A 27,952-nucleotide genomic window follows, 5' to 3' on the forward strand; every position below is an offset into this window, starting at 1 on the left:
TTATATTTACTTATCACACAAAAAAACAGCCTCAAGGTTTGTTTTTGTGTAGATAAAAAATGCTTCACTGAAGCTTCTGTATTCCCCCCACTCGCATCCTCCCCTCTATCCCCCCCAAGCATTTCAGAAAACTGCACAACTTAAAAGGTTATGATGTTTTCTTTAGAAAACAAACAAAAAATCTTATGCTGTATAATTTGGTTGGGAAAGATGCGTGCAGCTGCAGGTGGTTGTTCTTTTCCCCATGATATTCACTGGAAACTGTTTTCATTCTAAATTAAAGTTTCTAAGCTTTTATTCACATAGCATTCATGTAGCCAGTTAGGAGAGCTGACTGCTGAGTACTAGAGAAGAGAGCACACTGCAAGAGTATGAAGTCACAAGGTAAACTGAAATAGCAGTGTTTTATAGCCCAGGTAGCCTCTTAAATGCACAGCACATATGTATTTCAAAGCCGCTTTTGCTTGCTCCATTATGCTTGTTCATTTGAAAGTTGCTGGCTGTTAGCATTAGCTGTGCCCCATGCCACAGGATTGACAGCAACAGCAGCAATACCTGGTAACTATCCATATCACCACCATCATCCTCCTCCTTCTGGTAGGAGAAAATAAATTTTGTAAAACACAAAATACCATGCATTTCTCTCAACAGAAACTCACAGAAATACCCCAAAACATGAATACAAACATTTCTGCCACAAACTTGTAAAACGTTAAAATTACAACATTCAAATAACCAAAGTCTTATTAGCAGGTAGAAAGACTTTTTTTCATTACAGACCATAGCAGCTCAGCCATGATTTGTGTTAGTGAATATTAAAAAAATAAAAACCCCACAGAATACAGTGCCAGAAAAAGGACTGAGCAAGCATATCACCAATCTTCAAGTTTTACAGCTTCATCTGTATTTAAGGTTATAATTACTTGTGGTTCTGAATGTAACCCTTCTGACAAAAGGCACCTTGCTTCCCTGGGTGGCCCGTTCCACTTGTTCTTTGCCATCACTGTTAAAATCATGCTTTATTTCCAATTAGAATTTGTCCAGTATCAGCTTGAAGTAATTTATACTTCTTAAGGACTTTTTCTGCTACTTGAAATAGCCCTTTCGCATTCAGTGATGGTTATTTTTGATTCTGATCAAATAACAACTCAGTCCTTTTCAAAAAGGTAAATAGTATCTCACTATGAGACATTTTCTTTACTAATTTTCTTTTTTTTTCTTCTTTTCCCCTCCTCAACTTTCACCATCCCTGTAAGGGAGGGAAACTAATGGCACCAGGAATCTAGTATTAATCACCTCTACACACAAAGGTAAAAACAATTTCCATATTCCTGCTGTCTTGTGTATATTCAAATACCACACTTGGTACTTTATCAGTTATACACGGAGTTATAAGCAAAAAAAGAAGCAGATTTAGCACCATATGCTCACATCATACGTATTAACCTCAAACGTGTAAAACTGCAAAATAACATATCATGTACCAGTGTGCTAAAGTCCCTTTTGAAATTATGTTGGGCTGGCTCAAGAACAGCAAAACCAAACCAAACGAATGCATGAAAAAATTAACTGTCTTACCTGGTAGCTGTCCAAGCCCCTTTGCAGTTTGGTTGATCTGGCCGTCACACCACCTATAGAGACTGAAAGAATTGCTTCTACCATGAGAGGCAATGTTCCCGAATGTTGCACGGGTTTCACCATCACCTGAACTCTACGAGAATGACCCTGAACAGGTAATTGAGAGACAGAAAGAGAGACAGAGAGAGACAAAAACAGAGAGAAACTAAGAATAAAATTAAGAATCAATTTAAGCATGAATAAGATGACAGGGAAAAGATACGTACCTGCCTAAGCTGGAAAATTCCCCCTGTGTTTACATCTTTTGCCTGATGGAGTTCAACTGCAGTATATTCTCCCATCTCATTCAATTCCTGTATGGAAATCCACATTTCTATTCTTCGAGTTACTTCATTCCACCTAAAAAGACATCCCCACAAAAACTAATGGTTGCCTCACCAAAGTGTACTTTGTGCACCACAAGTATTAGAAAGCCTTCAGAAAGCTGATGCAAGCATTCATGTGTAATTTATTTATACCTGTCTCTCAGTGTCCTAGTTTTAGCATGAAGAGAATCAACTTCCCAAACAGAGCTGCCATTGCCAGTACATCTGTGACCCCACACCTCAACAGCAAGAGCTCCTTCTGAAATGAACTCCAAAAACTCCTCTGTGACATTCACCACATAGTCCTGGCAATGAGAAAAACAAATTGCATCCAATCAAATGAAATAATGGTATCTCCTCAACTACTTTGTAAGGACACACCAAACAACTACCTGCATGGTAAAACCATACAGTTTGGATCATAAAGCTCGACTCTGGTCAAGAAAGTTGTGAAACATATCATCTCAGCAACTCCTGCTTCTGCATACTGCATTTCATGCTTTGAAAATTTCCATAAAAACAATGTCACAGCTCCAATGATCTTTTTTAAGTTACTAGGCTTACCAAACAAGTATATAATAAGATGTCATTGTATAGTTTCCCCCATGCATTAAAGATGACATCTGAATTTAAAAGACCACTAATTAAAAGATTTTTTCATTTTGCTGCATTTTGAAGAAGTGAAGAAGTGAAATATGGCATTCTAAAGTATAGTCAAAAGTCATTAGCTATGTGACTTGATGCCCTCCTCCTTCCCCCAGCAAAACAAGGCTCAAATTCTAAATAGCTTATCTCAAACATACCATCCTCCCGGTAACACTATTTCATAATAAAAATAGTTACCTTACAGTGAGAGAAGGTCACTGTAAAATGAGGATCTTTGCTCTGAGGTGAAGGCACATCTGGATCTACCACTGGTGCCGCTACTGTTGACTTACATTGATCCCAAAATGTATATTGACAAAAGACAAAGTTGGAGAGATTAGGTGGCAGTCCGGTTGCTTCTTTTATTTTTACCTGAGGAGACAAAACAGATGTTGTCATAAATATGATTGCTTATGAAAAGAAAGAAGAGAGAAGTCTCTCTTTTCTCTTTAGAGAATTTTAAGCAAGCAATAGCTTATGCAGCTTAGTATTTTACATCAGACTGACAACATAGTTACAAAGGCCTGAAACTGTTAACTTCATCATGTGTTCTCACTTACCCTGCAGGAGAGCTTTTTTGCTCTATGAATGATTTCTCCATTGTTATCCATGACTTCCAGACTCCCACTCTCACTGGAGTTCTCAGATGAGTCATCTTCTACTACACGTTCTGGGACAGACCCAGTGACTCGCATTACTTCAACATGCAACCGTCCTGCAACCTAAGGCAAAACAAATACTAAGAACTTGTGCACAAGGGACTTAAAGACATTAAGATGCTAGATATCTAACTCTAGGAGGTGTGCAGAAACAGAACTGAACAGCTCTCAACCACCAAATGAAAAGCAACAATGTCAAAAAAGAGGAGAAAGGAATAAAAAAAGATTCATTTGTATGCAAACTACTGACCTTTTTAATTCACACACAACAGAAAAGGTATACAGTGTCATGACTATACATCAGAACCTTAACATGCTGGGTTTTGCTCAGTTACCTACATTGGTACTAGGAATTTTATTCTACTGTTTTAGTAGCTGGGCAATTGTAAACAATTAGACAGAAAACACACATAGCAATTTGGAAAACACTTATTCACTGGGGAACAAGACAATGAGCATCACTTGTTTGTTAAAAAAATCGGTGTACATTAAGTCTCCCAGCAAAAAGCCACGTTACACCAGTCAGTCTGAGCACATAGGTATGCCCAGTCCGCTATACATTAGGGCACTATTCGGCTTTACCTCCCCCTGCTGGCTGATGATGGGCACAGCGTACTGCAGCTTAACATCATAGAAAAGGCACTCCAAAAACACGTTGGCGACGCCAATTAAGTTGTGATTCTCCTGCGCTTCGTAAAAAGGATCACCCCTTTTGCCAATCAGCTTCCTTATCTGTTTTAAAGATCATAAGTTATGTCAAAAACTGTAAGCGTGGGAACACAAAATCATATAACCACATAGTATAAGATCGTGGCACAAAAATCAAGTCACTACCAATCTTTTCTGTTTCTTCCTGTTACACAAGTAGAAAGAGACAAGAAGCATATCACAAATCTGAAATGAAATCTTTGAGATGAGACATTATACAATCCTTTCTTTACTATGGGATATAGTAATATGATGACCTACATTTTTCAGTGATGTCAAGACAAAGCAGAATTTGCCATGAGCAAGCACAATAGCCACTGATTTCAAGAAGTTTCACCTTACTTTTCTGCTCTGTTTACGCTTTTTAAATGAGATGAAGTAAGTACGCAAGTATCCCATACACAGCCGCAAAGAATTCATGCAGATTCCTAGCATGATATGCACTCCTCAGTGGACTTGTTAGCTCCTTCCTTCTCCTCCTCAGTCTTCAACACATGCATTTGACCTATGTGTTTCTATGGAGCACATAGGACACATGCATTATGGACGACATAGGTCATGGCAAGGACAATCCTGGCTCTGGCAGACATAATATATTCAAAGGATGTGCTATCAGTTCTTACTAAAGTCAGCAGTCATTGTTGTCTTCAGTGGGCACAGATGAAGTGCTTGACCTCCCCTGTGTTATGATTTTAGAGACTTCTATTGTCCCGTCCAAGGCATGTAACAAAGGCACAACAGCTGTTCAAACATATTTGAGAATGATTCTTGATAGAAGTAATTTAGGTGCTCCCTATCAGCCACAAGACAGCAAGATATACTTCCTATGCACTTCTACCTGGATACTTAGAGGACGTCTTCTGGAACACCAAATGTCACATCTATCTCTTGCCAGTAAACAAACAAGCTTTTGACAAATCCCATGCTTATTTGCCAAGGCTAATGTACTACTAAAATTCTCAGGAACCACCACTTAGTTTTGATGGAGATACTGATGTAGACTAAGTATCTTCAATTGATTTCTTCACTACTTTAAGGTTGGGGGATATACAAATGAAATTACAGAATATTTCACATTTTAAGATCAAGCCCTACTCCACTTACATGTTCTGCACTTTGAGTGTATCTAAGCAGCATCCTTGCTAGCTTTGATACTGACCACAATTTAATTTTATTTCTAATGCAGCTTGCTGCTTCCATTCAGAGCTGGTGCTTATTTGCATGGCACCTATGTTATGCCAGGTAAACATATGCTCTTAGTGGTATCATGAGTCACTACCTCAGCACAATTATATCTGACCTCAGTACACTTACATCTGAGAATGCAAGTGAGGATAGGACATAGCTGTGTTTTATTATGCATGGGCATTTTGAATATTTAGTATTATTCATAGTTCTTTTGTTTTGTTTGGCTTTGCCTTTTTAAAAAAACCAAACCAAACCAAAACAAACAAACCAAAACCACAATACTGTACCCTTCATATACGAAGTCATTGCACTTGATCTGTACAACATATTAAAAGGGGTTAAAAGAAAACAAACTCAATCTCTGAACCATTTCAGAAAATACATACAATACCTCAGGAATTTTCTCCTTCCACTCTTGATAGAGGTCTCTCATGTCAATCAATTTGTTCTCTAGTTTCTCAATAGTCCACACTTGAGTACCTTTTCCTTTTCTTCTCACTTGAATAGCAGGCTCGCTTACTATTGCGCCCCTCTAAATCAGAGGAAAAAATAATCACTGCAGGAAAGGTGCATGTAAGTAGTTTAACTCTTCACTCAACTTGCATTCCTAAAAAGGAATAAAATACAGAACATACAGCTTCTCTCTGCATGCCAGCCATACTATCTCTGTCCTCAAACACAGCATACCCTATACACCTCTGAGGATCCAGACCTCTTTGTCCTTCTCGGACAACTACCATTCACACAGGAACATTAACACTCTCAATCAAATCACTTATGGCAAGCATATTATCCTAGTTGCTATCATTATATTTACAGCAGCACTACAACTAGAAAACCCTTAAGACAAAAAAGTTGTAGGCATCTAACAAAAACCAGTTATTTTTGCAAACATAACGAAAATGCAGGTTTTACAGCAACAGAACACAAACGCCTGTTCACGAACCGCATGCGCATATGGTGATCATACACTTGAAAGAACAGCAAGAGCCATACTTAATGCTATGTTCTCATTTTTACTTATAATTATTCACTTTCAATGTATTAAAGTGAGGTAGCACCCATATTTTGCCTATGCATAATCTAACAAAAGTAACATTTTATGGCCTCAAGTTATAGAAATGTTATATACGTCTACATATTTTAGATTAGCCATAAAACTACATTTTCCAGCATTCTTTGTTGTCATTACCTTTTTGTTGGCACTGAGGTTTTCAGCAGGGATCTGAAGTGTTACTTGATAATCTGTTAGCTTACTCATTTCTTCTGCTAAGAAGTTTGCTTCTCTCACCAGTGTATTTGCCTTTACTATCTGCTCTCGAAGTTTAGCCAGGCTCTGTCGAAACAATTCATCCCTGTGGTGCAGTAGGTAACATGAAAAATACACAGAAACCTATTTCTATTATTGGCAAGCTGCAAATAGAGGTGCTAACAAAGACTTTTCTGAAACAAGTTTAAGAAGAAATGCCGTATAGCACTATGTCAGCAAACACAAACCAGTGTCAGACAACTTTATTGAGGAAAAGCAGTGATCGCATATTAAACAAACATACTACTGTTGAGGTAAGTCTAGCACAGTAATGCCCAAATAAAAGGGCACAGTATTATGGGAGCTGTTACAGTGATGATTTGTTAAAAGCCCTAGGGACATTCCTAATTTTCAAGAAATGAAATAATTGCAGCTGTCTTTGTCTTTAATCTGGATTCCTGTTCCACAGGAACTACCAGTCCCAACGTGTGAGACTTCATCTTGATAAAACCCGCTTTTCCTCAGATCGTGATGTTAGAACCTGCAATCACTGCAGGCCACAGCTTTACATCACAGCTACGGCTTTGCAGTGCTACAGACCCCCAGACCTCCCTCCATACACTTAAAAGCCATCTCAAGTGTACACGTTAAAAAAAAAAAATAATAAAAATCTTGAGTCCTATGTACCCAAAGTACCTTTTAAGTAATAGATGAATGAGCATGGGTTAAAGCTTGTGCACCCCGTACAGTTAACAGTCTCTGGACAAATTCCAAGAAGGTTTCTAAGGCCTGTCTGAGCAAATCTGTTCTAATGTAACACCTGGCAAACCTGCTATGACACATACTATACCTCCACCTGCGATACTAAGATACCCTCTCACCTGGGATTCTTGTCTTTAATTTGCCTTTTAAAAGTATCACGATTATCCTCTGAGCAAGCAAAGTCCCCCTTTCTGCCTTTCTTTGTAATCCCAACAGCACTTACTGCGTCTCATCATCTTCGTAAAGCTCATGACCAAACTTCAGATATTTCAGTGACCAGCACTCCTCTGTATGATTTTTTTAGCTTTTCTATGCAAAGTACATGTTGTGCACATACACTTCTCATTTCTACAAAATACATTACATTACGGACAAGTGTAGGAGGAACAAGTAAACTCATTGGCCTTGCTGTGAATACAGGCAAAGTTGCCTATTTGCCTTTATTCAGATAAGCTTAGATCTTTTGTATGTCTTTATGGTACAAACCACAAACAACTGTTAATATGCCTTCTAGTCCCCAAGAGAATTCTTCCTGAGTGGCTATCGCTTTTCAAAATATCCCAAATAACAGCCTAGGCAATTTAAATTGCACTCTGCTGGTTCCCTGATACCATACCAAAGCGGTAAACGACCAGCAGTGTTAGCAAGCAGCCCTGAATTTTAGTGCCTTCAGCATGCTAAAGCATGCAGCTTTGTCTCTCTCCCCTATCTGGCCTAAGTTTGCAACAGTGGTGGGTTTTGTTGGATCTTAAATAGCTGCTACTATCAGCCGATTCTTAGTCTGCTTCCTCCCCATATCTGCTCCCGGTGTTATACGGAAAATTCCTTTCCCTCTGCCTCTTGCTTCTGTTATCCAGGCCATCAAGATTAAATGAGCAATTCCAGACCATGGGAGTGACACATTCCACAGACAGCTATAATTTTGGATTCACCCAGAAAATGAAGGTAGAGTCAAGAATTACTCACTAAATAGTACTTAATACTGAGAGTGCATTACGCCTGCAACCACTGCGAGACAAATGCCTAGCTTGAGAAACAGAAGGCAGCTTTGATCTGTAAGTGCTGTAAGAGCCATGGGATTCAGCTACAGCCAGTCCCTTCCTTGATCCGGGAAACTGGCATCTGGCGAGCTTTTTGGGGAGGCTCCCACACCAATCTTTTCTTAGCTAGATTCTTGAGAAAGAAATGGTTCAAGACTATAAGGAGGACTTATGAGTAACTCAACCAATTATTATGGGTAGTTCTCATTACAGTTGTGTTTTTCCGTATAGAGCTGTGCCAGCACCCTTCCAGAAACTTAAGCAAAAAAAAATATGTTTCAGATAGGTTTTCTTAATTCTTACTACACAAAACATATGACAAGCTCCATTAGGTTATTAACTGAAGCAAATACGCACTGAACATGAAATCCTGAAACAATCGTTTAAGCCAAACAAGGGAAACTTAAATTTGACACTCATGAGGTGTCATTGCAAGTCTCTGGGATTTCTATACTGAACTAAACCTCCGGTCCAGTACACCACGATGCCCCCCTCGCCCTGACAAATTAAATTTGTTCAGTTACAATGGGTTAACTTTATGCCAACAGGTTTTAATGCCAGGTCAGGTATCATCTGTCCTTCCAGAGTCAGCACAAAGCCAGAATAAACTCTGTGCAATGTGTTCTAGCTGATCTGACAGATACAACCACGTGCCTACATCTGATACCTATCAAATTCATTTTGCTGGCTGAGCTGGTAGAGCTCAGCTTCATTTGCAATGGCAAGAGAGCAACAGCTAAAACGGCACTAATCAAATCCTGTGCAATCCAGACACTTGGCTCTTTCTCACGTTCTTCACATCCAGTCTTCCCATTTTTTCCTGCATTTCTTGCCCTCTGGCCAGTTGGCTGGTAAATACCCTCTCAGCACCACGTTGCCATGCTTTTACAGCAGAAATCCCTCAAAGATTTTCTTCTGGTTTCTTATTTAAGAAGATTAAATTTTTTTGCCCTTTTTTCAGAAGCCCAAACCTCTTCTAGAACTATAAATAAAGTATGCCTAAGAGGATCTTCTGGAGCACAGGAAACTGGTAACTAGTTCTTCCAGAAAACTGCTTATTCAACGGCAGTGCCACCAAAACTTTATCAGACTCCTTACTGATCGCTACAAAGAGCATTCATTCTCCTCTTTGTTACAATGCAGCAAAATACAGTCTTCAAGTAGTTCAACAGTTATATAGAGTAAAGTATTCACCCATGAAATCCAGAGGCAAAAATGCTTGTTCAAAGCACAGCTCCTCCTGAGAAACGTCTAATAACTACTGAGAAGAGAAGGCTGGCTGAACACTTAGCCTTAATATTGCTCCAGATTCTCATTTTTTTATGTCATTACATGGTTATGGTGGTTGGTTAATTTTAAGTTGATCAATTACAATTTTTTCTTCTCAACTCTCAAGAACAGGCAAGTTTTTTGCTACTTCCTTTTCCCTTCTGTTGCATCTTTTTAGAGGTATTGCTTCCCTTGCCAGTAAGCCCAGTTCTCATCTCAGCTACTGAAGTGGGTTATCAATGGTTTCTTGATGGCCTTGCTGTGCTCAAAGCAGTTCTGAATAGCAATGATTCTAGCTAGTGTGTTTCTCGTTTTGCACTCCTGCAGCCCCAAAAGAGCCTGCAAATCCCAGCCATAACTCTGCAATGCTTTACATTCAGTTCCCAATGATTCTGTTTCTAGCTCTTACAGGGGCAAACAATTATTTTAATTAAAGTTGAAACACAGCACTACTTCTCCCTATACTTGCCGTGGAAAACATTCTAGTCATCGCTGGTCAACAGTTTGTTATTTGTTTAGGTTTTTTCCCCAGGCCAAACCGGGCAGAAATTACAAAACCAAACCTCGCACAAAAGCTAAACCAAGATCTGTTCTGTTCTATTTATAACACTCTGAATTTGAAAGCTGCAACACAATCTTGGCTATCTTTGTTTAGACTCCTCTTGTACATGGATTATTTTTTTTTTTTAAATGGTGGAAAATAAAGCAAAAATAATCCAAATAGGAAAGAGCACTCAAACTCACTAAATATAGCAAAAAATGCTGAGTGAATAATGAAGCTTCTGTTTTAAAAGAAAATAGATTAAAAAGAAACTTACACGAAACCTGTTAGTACATCTAGTCATTCTTCCTGCTGAATTAACCCAATGACAGAATACTCATTTATATGCAGAAAACTTAAATCATCTCGGTTGCTGCCCCCAGAACTTCTCTCCATGGAGCTGGCATCCTTCTCTCCCCAATGATACCAAGAGCAAGCTTCTCTCATTGTCAAGATGCAAACACACACGTGCTGCGTAAACTCTGCTCACATCTTCCTAGTCTGCTTTTTTAACTCTCCCTGCAAATCTCATGACGATCTTTCACCAAGGCTGCATTCAGGTGCCATGCTATTCCTTTGCAAAGAGGCCTGTTCACCTCATGGCAAGCCTTTTATTTCCTAAACAGCTCTAACATACTCTATTGGATTATTCTGCAGTTCTCAAATACACAGAAATTCTCTTCTAAAACTGGGCTCACTTTTAGAAACACATACATACAACATACAAGGACTCCCATTTTCTGTATTTTTAATGGGTTTTAGATTGCAAAATACTGTACTCTCACTGTATACTCTCAATACACAATACTCCTCAGTGGACTACTTAGTCTTAGTTGACAAATTTACCTCTGCACTATCCTTTCCTTTCTTTCCAGAACTAACTTAAACAATAATTGCTAAACCAAACATTTCAGAAGCACTTTTCTAGATAAAAAAAAAAAGCTATAATGCTGATCAATAAAAGCTAAATTCTTATTTCATTTGTGCGTTAAATCAGACAGGAAGATCTTGTACACACGTTACACATCAGAACCTAGTCCTAAAGGAAATGCTAACACTTTGGTGAAGGCAGATCTTGTACTGCATGTCAACTCCACAAAAAAATATCAGTTTCTGACAGACAGTTCAAGCCCCATCTTTCACCCTTTGTAGTTCTTATTAATTCCTTTGTTTTAACTCCAGTATTCTCACCTCTCTTCTGTCCAGAGATTTACTTTCTGCTGTGCAGTCTGAGCAGTGTAGGAGAGTCTGTCGCTGCCATGCTGATGCTGCCTTTCTGGAGAGAGCTGCTGCCGCAGCAGCTCTAACTCACGTTCATACATCAGCCGCTGCTCCTCAAGAGCACTCCGCTTCTCTTCCAAGTACTGTTTCTCCAAGATCTGGACCACATTTTGTACTGGGTCTAAAGGGGGGGGGGAGGAAAAAAAACCCAGAAAAGTGAGAAAATCACATTTCAGCATTACAGAACACTGATTACTTATTTGGTAACAGCAATCAACATATCCCAGAGTCTTCGCAAACACAAGATGGCCATTGCCCCCCAAAACAAAGGCCAAAACAATAAATATAGCATTAAATAGATAAATCCAAACAAGAAAAAAAAATACGGCATGCAAAGAGGCTAGAACAATGGTTAAGACCCTTGTCTACTGCATATTTCAGTACTGTGAAGTTATAATATGTTCCAGAACCCCAGTAGGGAAAAAAGAATAGATGGAAAAGGGAACAAATTAATAAGAAGAAAACAAAGCAAAATACAAGGGAAGATGATGTTAACCAGAGAAGGAAATGACTTAAGGAAGCAAAAAGCAATTTACTTTCTCCATTTTGGCAGAGAATGAAACACATTGAAGAGCTGCAGATGAAAACTGAGACAAACAAATTGTCTGACTAGTCACGCATTGCATTGCACCAATGGACTTCACAGCACTGAAGCAGACAAAGTACATTCTGGAGGGGACTTCTGCATTTAGCTTTACAAACCCCATTTCATCTCAGTATCAACCCAGAACAAATATCTATTTGGATACTCTATCCCAAAACAACTGCTTGTGTCAATCAGCTACAGTTAAATCTAAATTGCATTCAAATTAAAGAAACATTACTCTGTCTATTCCTGGTTTTAGGTCCAACGCCAGATTGTGCCTCTGAAAGAGCAATTCAATGGAATAAGTCCTTCTATATACTACCAATATATATCTGCTTCATGTATATATATCTGAAAGTTTAAATACAGCAAAAGAGTGGTTTTCAAGAGGACCAATCTAGATGAATATCTGAGTGACAGCACATCACCTAACAGACTGCTGATTCTGTACATCAGAAGGGGAAGGGAGAGGAGTTCCATAGTTGGAGTGGCGAATTATTAGGGGAAGCAACATTGCAGCTCTGGGACACGCCAGGATTTTCAAATGCAAAAAACTTCAGCTTTAAAATAATTGTTTGTGATACCTCTTCCATTTTGCAAATATAAAAAAAAAGAGCTGCTGTGACTTTCAAGGATGCCAGTCTGTCACAAAGGAGGGAGAAAAGTAAACCTAGATTTAATTACACTGTCCCACTCTGGAACTAGAGGTGTGCTTCTCAAAAAAAAAAAAAACCCCAAAACCAAAAACACAAACCCCAAACAAACCAAAAACCATTTCGCTGTAATTTAGTTACGAACCATCTTGCCTTCACTACCAAAACCCAGCCCTTGTAAGATTTTGTACAAGTTTTCCTGATACTACAATGCTACATGAAACAAAACCTGGGTTACTATAGCATACAATAGAGGATTCACACGAAAAGTTCTGCAGGGTTTTCATCACTAGTAGTGTACGTTGGTCACCATAACATATACATACACTCTCCCAAAAAACCACATCCCCTGTATCTTCGCAAACCAACGTAGCATTACTGTATTTAGTAATCTGTAACAACTTAGTACCAAAACTACCGAGACCAATTTTGCTAAAGATGAACTAACTCACTGTCTGCTGTCTTAACATACATGGCCATTGAGGCAAGTCACTTCATAAAAAAAATCCTTCCTATTATAAATGCCAGAGAAGCAAACAGGATCTCCAGGGTTCTGTTGTTAGTGGGTTTGTATTTGCCCCTCAGCATCCTTTTTTGAACTATTAAGATTGATGTAAAGCACATCTTTATTTTTAGCAGAAAACAAACACTTCTGCAAGTTGCTACTGTGGCCCTAGCCTTATCCATGGAAGAAATCCCTGGCTTCACACAAAGGCATCATAAAATACCACCACAATGGTAATTATAAAGCACAAAGTTAAAAATCAGTCAGTATAAATAGCAACCAAATAGCAAAACAGTGATGCATAAAAGTGTCTTAAAATAACCAGAAATACTACTTTTTAGTACATGACATTCTCAGAAAGACAGCTATTTTTAGCTTTTAAACAGACAGTGCAACAAAAACAACTGACTGAACCAAGTTCTAATATTCTAGACTACAAACCAAGTTATTAATGTTGATCTGCGTCATCGTTATCCTCCTAACTCCTTCAGATAATACCAGAATTACCTTCACATGCATAGGTTTCACTGCATAATCTCTGAAACAGTTTTAGTTATGTATAAGAATGGTTGAGAAATTATGTATTACGCAGAAGACAGAGAAGAGGCATGGAAGAAATTAGAAGCCCTCTATTGTGTTTGCAAACACAGGAAATGAATCTAAGGCTGACTCATTAAGATGAGACTTTCCTAAACTGCTTAAAGATCAGCTCTGAGTTCAGGGAGCAGATTTCCTTATAAAAGTGATCTTTTCAGCCACCTAGATTTACAGGATCACAACCACCACAGGATCAAATTACACCATGGAAAATATTGGAATAAGATGCAGGAATCTAGTCTAAAACTTCCCAGTTTCAACGAAATCCGCTACTGTTGGGGGGGGGGGTGGGTGGGTGGGGGGGGTGGGTTATGCTTGTATTGAAATGCAAAAGGTAAATTTACACTTTTAGAAGAGTCTTCAATTTAACTTTTGAAAGAGTTTACACAGAAAACTCCAAGCCTTTCACAGTGAAAAAGCAAAATATAGTGTGAATTATAAACCATTTAGAAGATGAAAAAATAAACAGTCAAGCTTTTCACAATTCAAAAGAACTACAATAGTGTTTAACTTAGATTTAAACAGCATGTTTCACAATTTTTGATTTCTCATGCAAAGTCAAATAAATTAGGGAAGATTCTACCCAGTGCCTGCCAAACGCACAGCAAATTCCATACAGTGTTAAAAGTCCCAAGTTCCAATCCTTTACATATTTATGTGACAAGAGTTCAATGGCCCTGAAAAGACCATTCATATGCAGTGAATCATCTGCAAAATGTTAGAACATTAACACTGAACCAGAAGAATGCACTTTCTCCATAGGATGAACAGCATTTATTACCTTGCTGCAATGTCACAATTCACATCTGGAATCTGTTAATCCAGTAATAACAATGCTGAATAAATTCCTTAAGATTTCATGTAAGTGCATTTTTCTAAGCAAGCTAGAAGAAGGTTATGACACAGGCTGCTTTGCTAAGTTTCATCAAAATCCGCACCCTGAGCTGTAACAGTTTTGTTTGCTTAAATGAGAAGCCGCATAACATGATCACATTGTTATTAACCACTGCACAGTATACAAGAATAAAGTAAACTTCTTTGCTGCATTCTGTGTTTGGCCAGCATCACAAATGAGTAGTACAAAGCTGATCTGACAGAATCCCACAAAGAAAGTTAACATGCTGAAGGGAGGAAAGAATCTGGATGTTTTCTTTACAGCTGTTTTCAAAGTTACACATTTTCCTCAGAGCTTCTTTGGAGCTGGATGCAATATGTGACACTGTTGTACTGGTTACATGCCATAAAAACAAATGTGTTTGCGCCCTGGAGAAGCTAGGCTATTTATTTAAAGAGGGTTACTGTTCTCAAATAGATCAAGGGGGAAAAAAACCCCAAAAACCCAAAACAAAGGAAAACCAAAACCTCTTGCTTTGGACTATATCAATACATGCCTATAAAATAATTATCTAATCAAATTTTTAAAATATCCCTTTATTCCCCGCCTAAGGTTTCTCCAGAGAATATGGATAATAGAATTAACTGTCTTCAGTTATTTAGTTATTTCTTCTTCCCTACCCGTATTCATTTTTCATTTTAAGGAAGAATAAATAAATGGTATTGTAACAAAGCTGCTTTACTTCTTACCCAACAAACTGGAAGCCTGTCAGAAAAAAAAAAAAAAAAAATGTATTTTAGCTATACCATTGAGAAGAACAGAACCTGGAAGCGCTATCTAGCTTCGAATCAAAAGACAAGCCTATGATCCTCACAGTCACTTGTTTTGTGAGGGTTTTATTATCACTTACTACTCCAACTTAGTTAAGCAACACCTATGTGGGAGGGAGCAGAAAAGACAAGAAGCAGAATAGTTGGGTTACGACGCCTCTGAAACTATGCAACATGTATGACTGCTAACATTTGCTGTGCATTAGGGAGGAAAGAGCTCTAACAAAACAGCAAGGTCTGTACTGTTCTTGAGCAAAGACACAGAAAACAACCAACCAAGACAAAAATTGGCCTGGACCACAATCAAAAAAGCCTACTGAACTAAAACGTAAAGACACTTGAAATATTGTGAAGAATCATTTCAATCAGGTAGATAACACATGAAAACCAAAAAATGCGACCCCCCGTTCAAAGAACACTGACTCATTGTAGACTGCTACAGTTTAGTCAAATCCCCGGTTAGTGACAAGCAGATCAAGCATCAATTAATGCTTTCAAATTTCTCCAACAGTCTCATGCATGAGCCAACCGAGTTCAAAACCTTTGTCCCAGTTTTGGCACAGACACAGGATGGTTTGAGGCCTTAAAACTGGCAACAGAATCTTCACGAGGGATGACAACACTGAAGACCACCAAGATGGCAGATTCATCTGAAATTCGTCTCCTGGTATGAGTGAACCATAAGAAGAATATTTCTGTTATCAAACAGTAATTTCCCATCAACTTAAATGACCTGACCCTGTAACTCACTCACACAAGCAATCCCATTAAAATCAAACTGTAAAAAAATCTGCAAACTATTGCTAGAGCATGAAGCATACGAAACCATCATGCTGTACTCAATGGCAAAACAGAGAAAGTTAAAGAATAAGAAAAGACCAAGAAAAAAGTAAATATTGTATTTCAACAAGTACATCACAGCAAACAATGGAAATACTGAGAAGACAGGAAGAAAGGAGAACAGAAAGCAATGAAACACCATCTACTGTGTCTTCTTGCTTAGTGACCAAAACCCAAGGTATTTGCCTCTCATATTTTGTGTATTTAAAAAACCTGTACAAAGCATTCAGTAGTTTACCAAGTTTTTCAGCATTTCTTCATGCCATATTATATCATATGAACTATGACTTGCCTTCTGGAAACCATGAAAACACCATATTGTTTTATACATACCATTCCATTATTTTATATATACTGTATTTTATTACACTGTCCAAAAAAGGCATCAAAATAGGCTTTAACAAAGATTAAATAAAATATTGAGAGTGATAAAGCATTAAAACCACACTAGCTGACATTTGACTATTGGTTTGTTATCATTTCAGTGTTTTTCTACTAAGGTTAAAAATGTCAGTAATATTTGATACAAAAGGAAGGATGAAACTAACTGAGCCATATCTGGAGCACCCTTTTGTCTGCAGTAACTTGCAAAAGCAAGAGCTGTAAGACTTAGACGATGATTTGACAGGCATATGATTACAACTCAGCTGCACTATATAGGACAGCAGATGTACAGATAAAATTGTGTGTCAGGGCACAAATGAACTACTAATTCGTGTGTGCGTCTGTGTTTATACCTAGCTGCATATTTTTTTATATATATATATATATATATATATAAATATATATATATATATATATATAAAAAAAGGCTCCAAAGGCCCCTGGAGCAAGTGTACCACTTGGGTTTTTACCCAGAAATTAAGTTCCACGTTGAATTTGTTAGACAATCCAAAAGAACATTTTTATCTGGCAGTTGCCTTACCATTACTATTCAGTGTCTTCATAATAACTTCCATTTGTGCAAACTCATAGTTGTAGTCTGGTTCTGAAGAAGCTTCACTAGCTGCATCCAGATCATGCTCTCCTAACGAAGTTTCTTTCTCAAGGTCTTTCAGCCAATCTCGTCGTTTCCTCTTTGGTAAATTGATTCTGTGTAAAAATTGAAATTCAGTTTCTAAAAAGTTTATGCAGAACAGTGAAAGAAAAAAATATAGGCTGACTGTAAAGAGGCTGGAATGTAAATATCAACTATTACCTAAAAAAGTGGTTGTTTCCCCATAATATTCTATCTCCATGCCATAACTGAGTGACAGAACATACCAGTGCACCATTTACACAGGATCTGAAAGAAGAAAAAACAACTTCAGTGAAATCCTAAAAATAAAAGGTTGAAAAGTAACTACAAAATCTATTGTTTCTCCCATCTACAGACAGTGATTTGTTTCATATGATGCACAAATCTGCTAGGCTGTCATTAAAGAATCAACGGGAAAGTTACTGGTCTGATTCCTACTGTCAGAATTAAACACAAAGCACCTTTCCCCTCCAGCTTTGGCTGGTACAACTCTTCAGTAAACATATACACAAGGTTGCTTTCAGTTGCACAGTTTTCTTTAAATGCCCATTTCTCAAATTGGGTCACTACCTGTTTCTTATAAACAGCCTGTAAACTTGGATGCATGCAAATCCTACTGATAAAGCTCTCCCAGATAAGCTAGTCAACACACAGTTGTAAAACATACTGTTAACATACTCTGCATTCAAGCATAAGAAAAGACCCTTAGATCCAAGTTTCGTTCTCTCAACAAATGGAGTCTCTATTATTAACAAGGGTCTATTTTTGTGAACATCTGGTATACTGCTACATTTGCATTTAGGTTTCTTTGTATTTAAGTTTCAATCACAAAATGGGAAAAATTGAGCTATTGAACTTTTGCACATGTGAGTCACAAAGCAGAACAATTTATTTGAAAGGGAAAAAAACCCTTAAGTAAAATGAAAAAGCCTTTTCAGATGCAGTCTTCTGAATTCAGCTGTCTCTCAAGTAAGTTAACACAAACACGTAAGCATTTGATTTAAAACCAGATTTTTTCAAAAATTTTTTTTTTCCAATGAAACTCTGGTAACTCTGGTAAATTTCTCTTGACACGAGTATCTTAAGAACAGCTACTTAAGCACTGCAGATCAGGCACAAGTAAAACAAAATATATGTTTTTTCCACTGACATGTGCCTTTGTTCTTGCCAGTCAAAATGACTGATTTCCAGTACAGTAACTATATCACCACAAGTCTGAATCCCATCTATTTGAAATTTTGTATTGTAGGCTGCAGAAGAAAAATGCAAATGCTAAGAGGTATTTTACTGAAGGCAGAATGGAAGAGATCGGATTTTTTAAAAAGGGTGTCTCAAACTTTTGTTTCTCATTTTAATACTAATCTGTACGTTATTTAGATATTCAGATTTCAGTCAAGCAGCATGACTATTAACTAGGACAAAGGTACAGCTTATTACACACCATTGGAGATCAAGTGACAGAGACATTTACAATTCCTCCCAAGAAGCCACAGTGCCCCCAAAATGAAAAATAATTAAGATACGGAAGTAGAAACAAAAGGAGAAACGTGACTTCACACTGCATATTTACTAGACACAACAGCAATTAAAGATTTAGAAAATAATTTAAAGATCTTCAGATGTTTAAAACACCTCTTTCTCACAAAATACTGAGCTTTACAACAGGAACTACTCACAAGGCACAATTTCTCCTCCCCCATCAAGACACATCCTACTATCCCATCGGTCGCGATAGCCAGCAGCATCTCAGTGATCCTGTTACCACCCAAGACACAGACAAGCAATGGTCCCTCATTTCTACTGAATAGCTTCTTGCAATGGTTTATTCTGAGCCAAACCACTGATAGCCTGTTATGCTGCAGAGTGGGTGGGAGGGTGGGTGTGTACAAGTATGGGGAAATCTCAGTCTTATCGCTGAATTTCACTTCTAAGTATCTAAGTCATCTAAATTGAAGCTACTCATTGATCAGAATGTAAGATACTTCTGACTAGGTAAAATAGTAATGCATGCAAGTTATCTTCCGGTAAAGAAAAGCGAACGCTTCACTGGAAAGTGCTGCTGATCTTTCTTACCTTGCATTTTCTTTTGGTGTCAGTGTAACTTCTCCATCTAAAGCAATATCAATCTCACAGTGCTCTGGTTGGATTCCTATACCAAAGAGCTGTATATCCTGAGAAGTATCTGCACCAACTCTTGTGTGATCCTAGAAAATAAGCTGTTACTAGGACAAGCAAACTATCGCTGTTTATGTAACTAAGAAAATATTAGCTAAAGCACTGAGACTGCACAATCTACGTGCTCTCCTTTGCTAAGCGCTTCTATAGAGCAGAAATGGTGCCACAGCAGATTTGAAGACTGTAAAGGTCACACACGAACTGTTCTTCTGCTCTACACTTTCTCTTCATACAATTTTAGATAAAGCAAAATAAAGCAGTTGACACACAAATTCTGATTTACAAATATTCTCAGACTATGCTTGCATACAAACAATAAATGCAAATAGTGAAGAAAACCAGCCATGTCATATAGGTACATAACAGAGGACAACATGGATAGTAAAACAAGGTGCACGGAGTTGGCTGCTTTTCAGAAAACAGCTATATAGCAACTCAACTAAACATACTAATCTCTACATAATTTCAAGTTGTATTGTAAATTCTGCTGAAATACTTTACTTTGCTGTTGTTAGAGAAGTTGTGCTTTATTTGCTGCTGTTCAAATACAGAAGCCCTATCTCAGCCACTAAAGCAGAAAAGTAACTATAAAAAGACAGGATAGTCTTTCATTTCTTATTGACAAGGAGCTCAAATTTCCTTACAAACTTACTAGGTTTGTATTTGACACTACTTCGCTCTGACGCGAGACTATGCTAAACAGAATGGTATGAAAGCTAGTGGCACTAGGAAAATACCTTTCTGTAAACTTTTAACAGTGCCCTCCCCCCATCCTTCTCTTTTTCCTAAGCTTTTCTGTCATCAAAGACTATGTTTACTCTTACTGATTATTACTAAACATCATCTCTTTATGATTAACTCATTGAATATTTAAAGCAATCCTCAGTTCACTAGCAAAATCAAGCATCTAACAGGAGGCTCTCACTTCAAGTTCAGCCAAAAAGGCAGTTCTTATGGTACATCCTGTCTGGAAAAGCCAGAATTTATCTCAACGCTGGTGAACACTGAGCACTTCTTCCACTGTTGGCAATCAGGAGATCAATTAGGAAAACAATGAAGCTGAACTGCAAAGGGAGAACAAAAGCCTAAACAGTAGGAGGAGGCCTATCTTATTTTGCTGCAACTAGTCTTAAAACTCTAAATACACTCTGAATAACAAATTGAGCTAGAAATTCAAAACAATAAACAAGTGTCCTTTCATTCTGTGTAAACATCCTGTTCACATTCTTACCTTTAAATAGTAAACCAAAAGCTCATTGAGCGCAGGGTCTGCATTCAGGTTCACCAGGTAACACTTGTCATCCCCAACCTTGATACCTGAAGACTCAAGGGAAATTCCCATGCTCTCTAGCTGTCTTTGCCTCTCCTGCAAGCACAAAAATAGGTTAATCTTGCCTGCTGCAATATGTAGAGACAAGTACAAAAAGTAAATGAAAGCAGAGCAACTAAAGCTGCAGATGCACACGCTGAACATGCATTCTGTATATCGCTACCAGAAACAGAACTTAAAACACTGGTCAAGTACCCTGTGTTTAACAGAATTTATTTTTACACACCAACAATAAAAAGTTAGATCTAATCTTCAAACACCTGCTTCCCCAAAGTGGCACTTACTTACCTAAGCAGCCCTATTGATTTTATTAGAGCTACTCGTAAGTAACACAATGTGGCTTTGTACATCTATGTTAGTTAAGAACTAGTCTCAGTTGCAATTACTTCAAAGATAATCATAGTTATAGATAATTTAGAAAACAGCGTGCCACAGTTTAGGTTTATTCTTTTGCAGTATTATTTTTAATTCAGCTAAATCATCTGCTTGATCACACATGTCTTTTGCTCTGATACAGTTTGGGGGCTGGGGTTTTCATATTTGGCTGGTTGGGTTTGGTTTGTTTTTCCCCCCCCGTCTTGGTTTTTTTTTTGTTGTTTTTGTTTTTTTTGTTTGGGTTTTTTTTCAAACAGTGGTTGCACCAAAGCATGGTTCTGGAATGTTAGGACTAGAAAAAGAAACCAACAATACTTGTTCTCCAAGCTACAGATGGTGGAAATGATGGAAAAGTACACTGGAATCCAGAAGTCTTATTTTAAGTACAATAATAATAAATGAACTTTAGCGAATACATATACACATTTTCCTTCTCTGGTTAAGAAGTCACTAAAAGCAAAAGCAACAAATACCGCCCAAAATTCTGATCCTTTTGTAATTCTTCATTTTCTTAGTCACTTCAAGGGAAACACATCCAAGATCCCACTGTGGTCTTATAAATAAATGAGCTGTGCAAACATATTTTGATGTTTCACTTTAAAATCAAATATTAGCTTTTATCAATGATATCATGACACAGCTACATTTATCCTAATGAAATTTACACTTTAAAAAAAACAAAACAAAAAACCCCCAAAACCCCAGAAACGAAGGGAAAAGACAAAAATCCAGAGGAATTTTAAATAGCTGGTAGGGAAGACAGCACAGTCCACTAAAGCTCATGAAATTCAGCTGACTTGCACTATATGAGTATCTGGCCTTTCCTCCTCAAAATTTCTGAAATACCTGTGCAATTTCTTCTGTTTTCCTTAGCTTTTCTTCCCAGGTGACTGTTAGCTCTTTTATTAGTTTTTCAGATTCTTCCAATTTTTCCTTCAGTTCTGGTGCCTTCATGGCCTAAAAGACAGAAATTAGCAAAAACATTCAGCTACTCTTCCCACTGCAACATCTGCTTGCACAAGGAAACTGAACACAGCAACATAATATGAAATGCAACAAGTATAGGTTTCAACTATATCCCCAGGTTTTTCATGGCAGAAGGTGAAGAAACAGGTCACTTGCAAAGGAAGAGGACAGAATCAACCTATAATGGGTCCAGATCTGAAATAGCTGAAGATCAACATAGCTCCAGAGGCTAATGGAACCAACAAAATCTCTGGGCCTGGCCACTCAAGCGTCAGTGTCTGTATAAAAATATATGAATATTTAAAAACTTTAAGTCTTAGCTGTCTGAAGTTCAACTGGAAAGTCTTTCTTCCAAAAGTAGTTTCAAATACAAACTCCTCTTGATATTTAGCCTTCCATTCTATCCTGGTTTCTTAAGTGTTCCTAGAGTTGCATTAAAGCTTTCAGACTGACCGTCTTGATTACCTTCGAAGGAAGGCATGCTCTGGAGCTAACGTAGACTTTGCATTTCACAATAGGAAACAAAAGAAAAGGGCTCAAATACGTCCAGTGCCAAGTAACAATTCAACAGGCTGGCCTATAACTCTATATAACTGTTTTTAACAGAAGGTATAAGAGAAAAAACTTTTTAAAAAAATTAGTAAGACTTTGGACGCCTTCCTACTGATTGTGTTCAGCCACAGTCCACCAACATAATTAAGAACGTGTTACAATAATATTTTCTGATTTAAAATATGGGATTAGAACAGATTTTTAGCTATGAAAAAAGTGAATGGCTCCTTTTTCTTAAAGCAGATTTTCCCATTTCAGCCTGTAAGGAACTGTTCATACAAGGCACACTATTCCTTAAATGAACGTGAAGTTTAAACACCACACAAATTTACCCTCAGACACACTTCTATTCTTTTTCCACCAGTATTTTGTGACTTGCCTGAAAACATGAAAAATATTTTCTTACAGTGCAGTGCCTAGTTTCTCCAGGTATCACCAAGTAAACTCTCCTACCCTGACACTTTACCTTCCAATTAGAAGTATAAATCTAAGATAAGCAGCAGTCACACAGTGTTAACTGTTAAGGTAGTAAAGCAAATTGCTGATGGTTTCAGTGTTGCAGTTTTGACCATTTTTTATAGATTTTCACAAATGTCGAGAGAAATGTCCCACATATTTTGTGGTCCAATACCAGATTTATGACTTTTCACACCTTTCCATTTGACATCATAAAATTATATAGCCCACCAATGCAAAAAAAAAAAAATTTCTGCTAATAAGTCTACAGAATGAAGTTGTACTCTAGCTCTTATCTGTGCTGCATCAATTGACATGAAGTTCTTCAGTAACAGTCTGTTCTGACAAGGGTCACCATCAGTACAATGTTGTCATTAAAAAGTTATTAAAAAATAAGCAAATATTATGTTAGATTTATTTCAGGAAACACAGTTATTTAAAAAAAAAAAAAAAAGTGCAAGACTCTTCCTTTCCTCATTTTGTAAGACTTAAAAGAAAGCTAGTCTTCCAGCCAGAGTTTGACATTTCCTTGGGAAACTAAGTTTACATTGTACTGTGGATAATGTTACCTCAGCTTGCGAGAGCTGTTCTTTCAGTTTTTCAACTTCTTCACGTAATTCTCTGATGACCCTAGCATTTGGATCTTCATTCACCACAGCATGATTAACTATCCTTTTGGCTCTGTCTGCATATCTCAGAGTAGAGAGCGTTTCTTCATAGTTGTCTGCTGCTGGACTAATTGTGGCTATCATGGCAGTTTGGCTGTTTCCTCCCAAGTTGTCCTGTAGAGTGCACCCACAGAAAGTTTGAAGTTAAAAACTGTTCTGAGACTATACAATGTCTTTACAAAGATACTTAAAATACAAAGCTTACTATTTAGACACTGAAAGGTACTCTGGATGTAAACTAACCAGTACAATCCATAAACATTTCCAGCCACCTTCACCAGCTTTGATTCCACTATAACTGAAAATAGCCAAACAGGACTTTACATAGAATTAACACAAAATACACTTATCTGTCCATATTACTTGGAACAACTTATAGCTATGAGAGCTCCTTAGCTTATTTCTAAAAAAAAAAAAAAAAAAAAACCAACAAAAAACAACAAAACAAAACAAGAAGTCCACGTACACACAGGTATGCTACAATGACCCTAGAAACTATTAAGCTGACATCTTGTGAACAGGGTGAACGGAAAATACTAATTACCTTGAGAAGCCAAGTGAGTACAGAGTCTCTGTAAGGCACAAACTTGTTTTTCCCCTTCCCTGCTGCTTGGTCAGCGAGCGATGATATAACCAAGCCCAGCGTTGAAAGTGATCTATAAATGCAACACAGTAGAACAGATTTAACACATATTCCAAATGTAGATTTAATAAAACACAGAAAAGGGGATTTGCTAAAGAGTTTAATTTGTGCTCTGCAGAACTTCACATCCAATTTTAAAAATATCAGAATAATTTAAGTTGGAAATGACCACAGGAGATCAGCTAGCCCACTGCCCTGCTCCAAACAGGGCAATGTATTTATTAAAGTTACATATTTGGAAGGAAAAAATGGTGTTTTTCCAGGAAGAAAAAAAAATCTACAGTGTTTCATCTCATCTGGTACTAAGACCAAGTTCCAGGAAGACTAAGTTGAAATATTCGGGTATTTAAAATAGTTTGAAAAGTGCAAAGCAGACTGCTTCAGTACATGGAGAATCACTGCCTTTGATTAGACATCTACCTTTTCTCAGAGACTAAAAATCTTTCTATCTCGGACACTGCCTCATGACACTGTTACGAGTCAGCATTGGCAGCACAGCAAGAATCCCCTGTCTCTAGGAACAATGTTTTAAGAGCACCGGCTCAACAACAGACTAAAAGTTAACAATTCTCTAGCCATAAGGAGGCATCCTCAAGACAAAGCCAGCTATGGCCCAGGAGAACTAGTCTGCCTGGTGAACCAGTAACTAATCAGCCATCACACAACAATGGAAGACTGCTCATCAGAAGAGACTGATTAGGAGGTTCCTTGACAAACGGGTTGACTTATAATTGAGGTGGAGCCTCACTAGCTTCTTGTGGGGGGAACTGACCAAACAGTCTCCCAGTTACAAAAATATTGCACAAGCGTGAAAGAGAAAAGCCCCCGAATTGCTTAGCAGACAGCCACATCCCAAACACCACTCTAAAATTGTGAAGAAAATACAGATAACTCGTTCATTTTGGTACATGTACCACTTCTACCAGCAGGGGTAACTGTATTAGCAATCTGTGCAAAGCATATGTGCATTATATTATCCAATTGTTATACAACCCTGCGTAAATTTTAAGTGACATCGGGGCTCTTGGGGTGAGTATGTTTAAGATAATGAGCTGGTTCAGGAGCCTGAGAACATTAAACAGATGCCTAAAGGGTTTTAAAACACACAGCACTGAAGCCCAACAGCATACTGGTCCATCATATTCATGCCCAATTATCCAGCTACTCTTCATAACTACTAAGGAAAACTTCAGCAGCATCACAATTAGATAGTCAAATAAATCTTTAATTGTACTGTTCCACTCCATCCTTTCGAGTTTTCTTTTCAAAAAAGTAGTACTATTTTAGTTGATAGGCAGTGTTTGCACAATATTTGTAACAGGGCCTTAGTGCTGCTGGAAACTACCAGTGATTCAGAAATAACATTTAGAAAATGACAAAAATGTTGCAGAAGAATATTTCAAGGAAGATATCTGAGGGTAAGCTAACAAGAACCATTACGTGTGTCACAAAGGATGTCCCATATTGCATATAGCACAAAGTGGTATGAAGATAGCATAGACCTGAAAGCAAAATTAAAAGAAAAAGAAATTTAAGGAGAGGCTAGGAAATCTGATCTCCCAAGAGAGCACTCTATTTTGTAAATTTGTCTATAGGATAACTTTCCAATTCACCTCTGAAAAATTCACAGCAAAAAGGACAGTTAGTTTTAGTTTGTGACCCAAACAAAACCCTCACAACCTCTGAAAGCTTGTGGAGGGAGGATGGGGGAGGGAGAATTGGTTCTTGCCTCCAGTCTCCGGTCTCCACAGATGGAGGTGACAGCGTGCTAAACATGCAAGAGCAAACAGTAGGATGCTGTATGCTGCTCCGTAGCAACCTCCTACAGCACAAGTGAAAAGCACCACCAGCACACTCCCAATGGAGTCCACCTTCAAGGAGCATAAAGTTAAAAAGTTACCCTGGCCTATTTTGCTCTGATTCCTCTTTCCCTCTTTACATGAGGGGAAATGTGAACACCAAAGACAAAAACTGGGGGAGAAGGAAGAAAAGGACACTCAGAAGGGAGATGGGCAGAACAGGGATTCAAAAAGGCCTAACATTGAAAACAATTTCACAACAGGACTGCAACACCAATTTGAGTTATGGGCACTGTATTTTAATGAACAGGAAATTATACGCTACAGTTTATTAACACAGGATTAAAAGATGTGATAATATTTCTGCTCCTTATAAATACTGATTTTATTTTAAGACTGTTAACATCTGCAATAAAAGCCAAACTGGAGTAATTTATGTATTCTGCTTGAGATTTCATAATACAAAGCTGTTTAAAGACTTTAAGGAAAGCAGTAAAGAAATGGCTGCCCAACAAAATAATTACAGGACTCATTGACTGCTTTCGTTCATGCTAAATGATGCATCAGAGATCTGTCATTACTTTGATCCTATCTCACACTACTTATAATGAATCAACCAGAAGGCCTAAGCCCATAGCGCACAGCAGACCAAGCCAGTTCCGAAGCAGCAGAGTGAACTTACATGGTGCAAGAGCATGGGAAAGTGCCATTTCTGCACACTTTCTGTCCTCTTTGTGCCTATTCCTCAGGCACGACCAGGATGCCCTTGCTAGCGGGCAGTGGGAAGCTGGCACACTCCCAACCACAGGCCTGAGTCAGCGGCGTTCAGAAGGGAAGTGGTGCTTCCTCACCGCAAGGAACAACTCTGTCCCTAAATGACACCCATTCAAGCTACTTCTGTACAATTTACAACCAAATTCTTCAATAAGCAGAATCCACCTTTCTATTAGTTAACTCTGAATACAAAAAACCTCCCTAAAATTAGCTTGGAGCCAGACCTGTCCCAACCCATTCCTTCCCCCCACCTACGTTTTAAAGGCTTCTTTTTTGCATTCTTAAGTTAAAATAACAGCCATGATTTTGCTAATCAGAGTTAAAATTGCAGACTGCTCACAGAAAGTATTTTTCTTAGCCACTAATTGATAGCTTGTTTATTCTGCTTCCTCCTACTATTGTATTCTAGAAATTCTTTGACTACACCACAAAGAGTTGTTAAGCACTTGCGTTTCTACACTCAGTATGGGAACTAGCACATCCTGGGGAGGAACAAGCACATCCAGCTTTCCTGAGGTATGGCGAGTCCCCCAAAAACCTCAATAATAAAGAGCAGACACCCAGCACCTTCACCAAGGCAACTCTGCATCAGCTCCAAGAAAAACCAGAAGTAATCTTTATTACAACTTTATGAAGATGTTACCAAAATGACACAACTCTCCGTTGTTTCAGTAAGTGGGAGAGCAATCCATCACCTCCCCTCTGCAACATGCTGTACCAAGATAGGAAAGAGTGTTTACAACAGGATGAGTTGTGGGACCAAGGTGGCAGCTACCAGAGCCCTAACCAGGTTTCATCAGAAACAAACGGCACAGACACCTGCAGAGACCGGCTGAATGTCACACTATGCAGTTTTGGTATGCACGGCTGAGTGTACATTTTCTCTGCCTTGTAAATACATAAACAGGTACATTATTTCCACATTCTTCTTCAAGGCAATAAAACAGCACAAGCAGCAAATTCATTTGTGGGGTAATTTCAGCAGCTCCATTTTTGATCTCATTAAACATAACACGTGCTACCAATACATGTTACTGCTTTTTTATAAAAGAATAAAAAATAATA

At 38.0% G+C, this 27,952-nt stretch overlaps 1 protein-coding gene across 1 annotated transcript in view; it reads right to left on the reverse strand.

Annotated features, from left to right (window-relative positions):
* The window catches only part of KIF13A (kinesin family member 13A), a 117,512-nt gene that overhangs the window by 20,891 nt on the left and 68,669 nt on the right, over positions 1–27,952 (reverse strand). Inside the window, exons 10-26 of the mRNA XM_050890976.1 lie at positions 24,216–24,327; positions 23,573–23,785; positions 21,876–21,986; positions 20,556–20,690; positions 19,223–19,353; positions 17,330–17,416; positions 17,057–17,223; positions 11,196–11,406; positions 6,336–6,498; positions 5,535–5,675; positions 3,830–3,979; positions 3,149–3,310; positions 2,787–2,960; positions 2,097–2,248; positions 1,845–1,977; positions 1,579–1,725; positions 556–594 (exon numbers count right to left, since the gene is read on the reverse strand). Coding sequence (XP_050746933.1) covers positions 556–594; positions 1,579–1,725; positions 1,845–1,977; positions 2,097–2,248; positions 2,787–2,960; positions 3,149–3,310; positions 3,830–3,979; positions 5,535–5,675; positions 6,336–6,498; positions 11,196–11,406; positions 17,057–17,223; positions 17,330–17,416; positions 19,223–19,353; positions 20,556–20,690; positions 21,876–21,986; positions 23,573–23,785; positions 24,216–24,327 — 2,428 coding nt within the window. The remainder of the gene's footprint in view (positions 1–555; positions 595–1,578; positions 1,726–1,844; positions 1,978–2,096; positions 2,249–2,786; positions 2,961–3,148; positions 3,311–3,829; positions 3,980–5,534; positions 5,676–6,335; positions 6,499–11,195; positions 11,407–17,056; positions 17,224–17,329; positions 17,417–19,222; positions 19,354–20,555; positions 20,691–21,875; positions 21,987–23,572; positions 23,786–24,215; positions 24,328–27,952) is intronic.

Source organism: Gymnogyps californianus, chromosome 2, assembly GCF_018139145.2.
Source record: "Gymnogyps californianus isolate 813 chromosome 2, ASM1813914v2, whole genome shotgun sequence".
Taxonomy (NCBI): domain Eukaryota; kingdom Metazoa; phylum Chordata; class Aves; order Accipitriformes; family Cathartidae; genus Gymnogyps; species Gymnogyps californianus.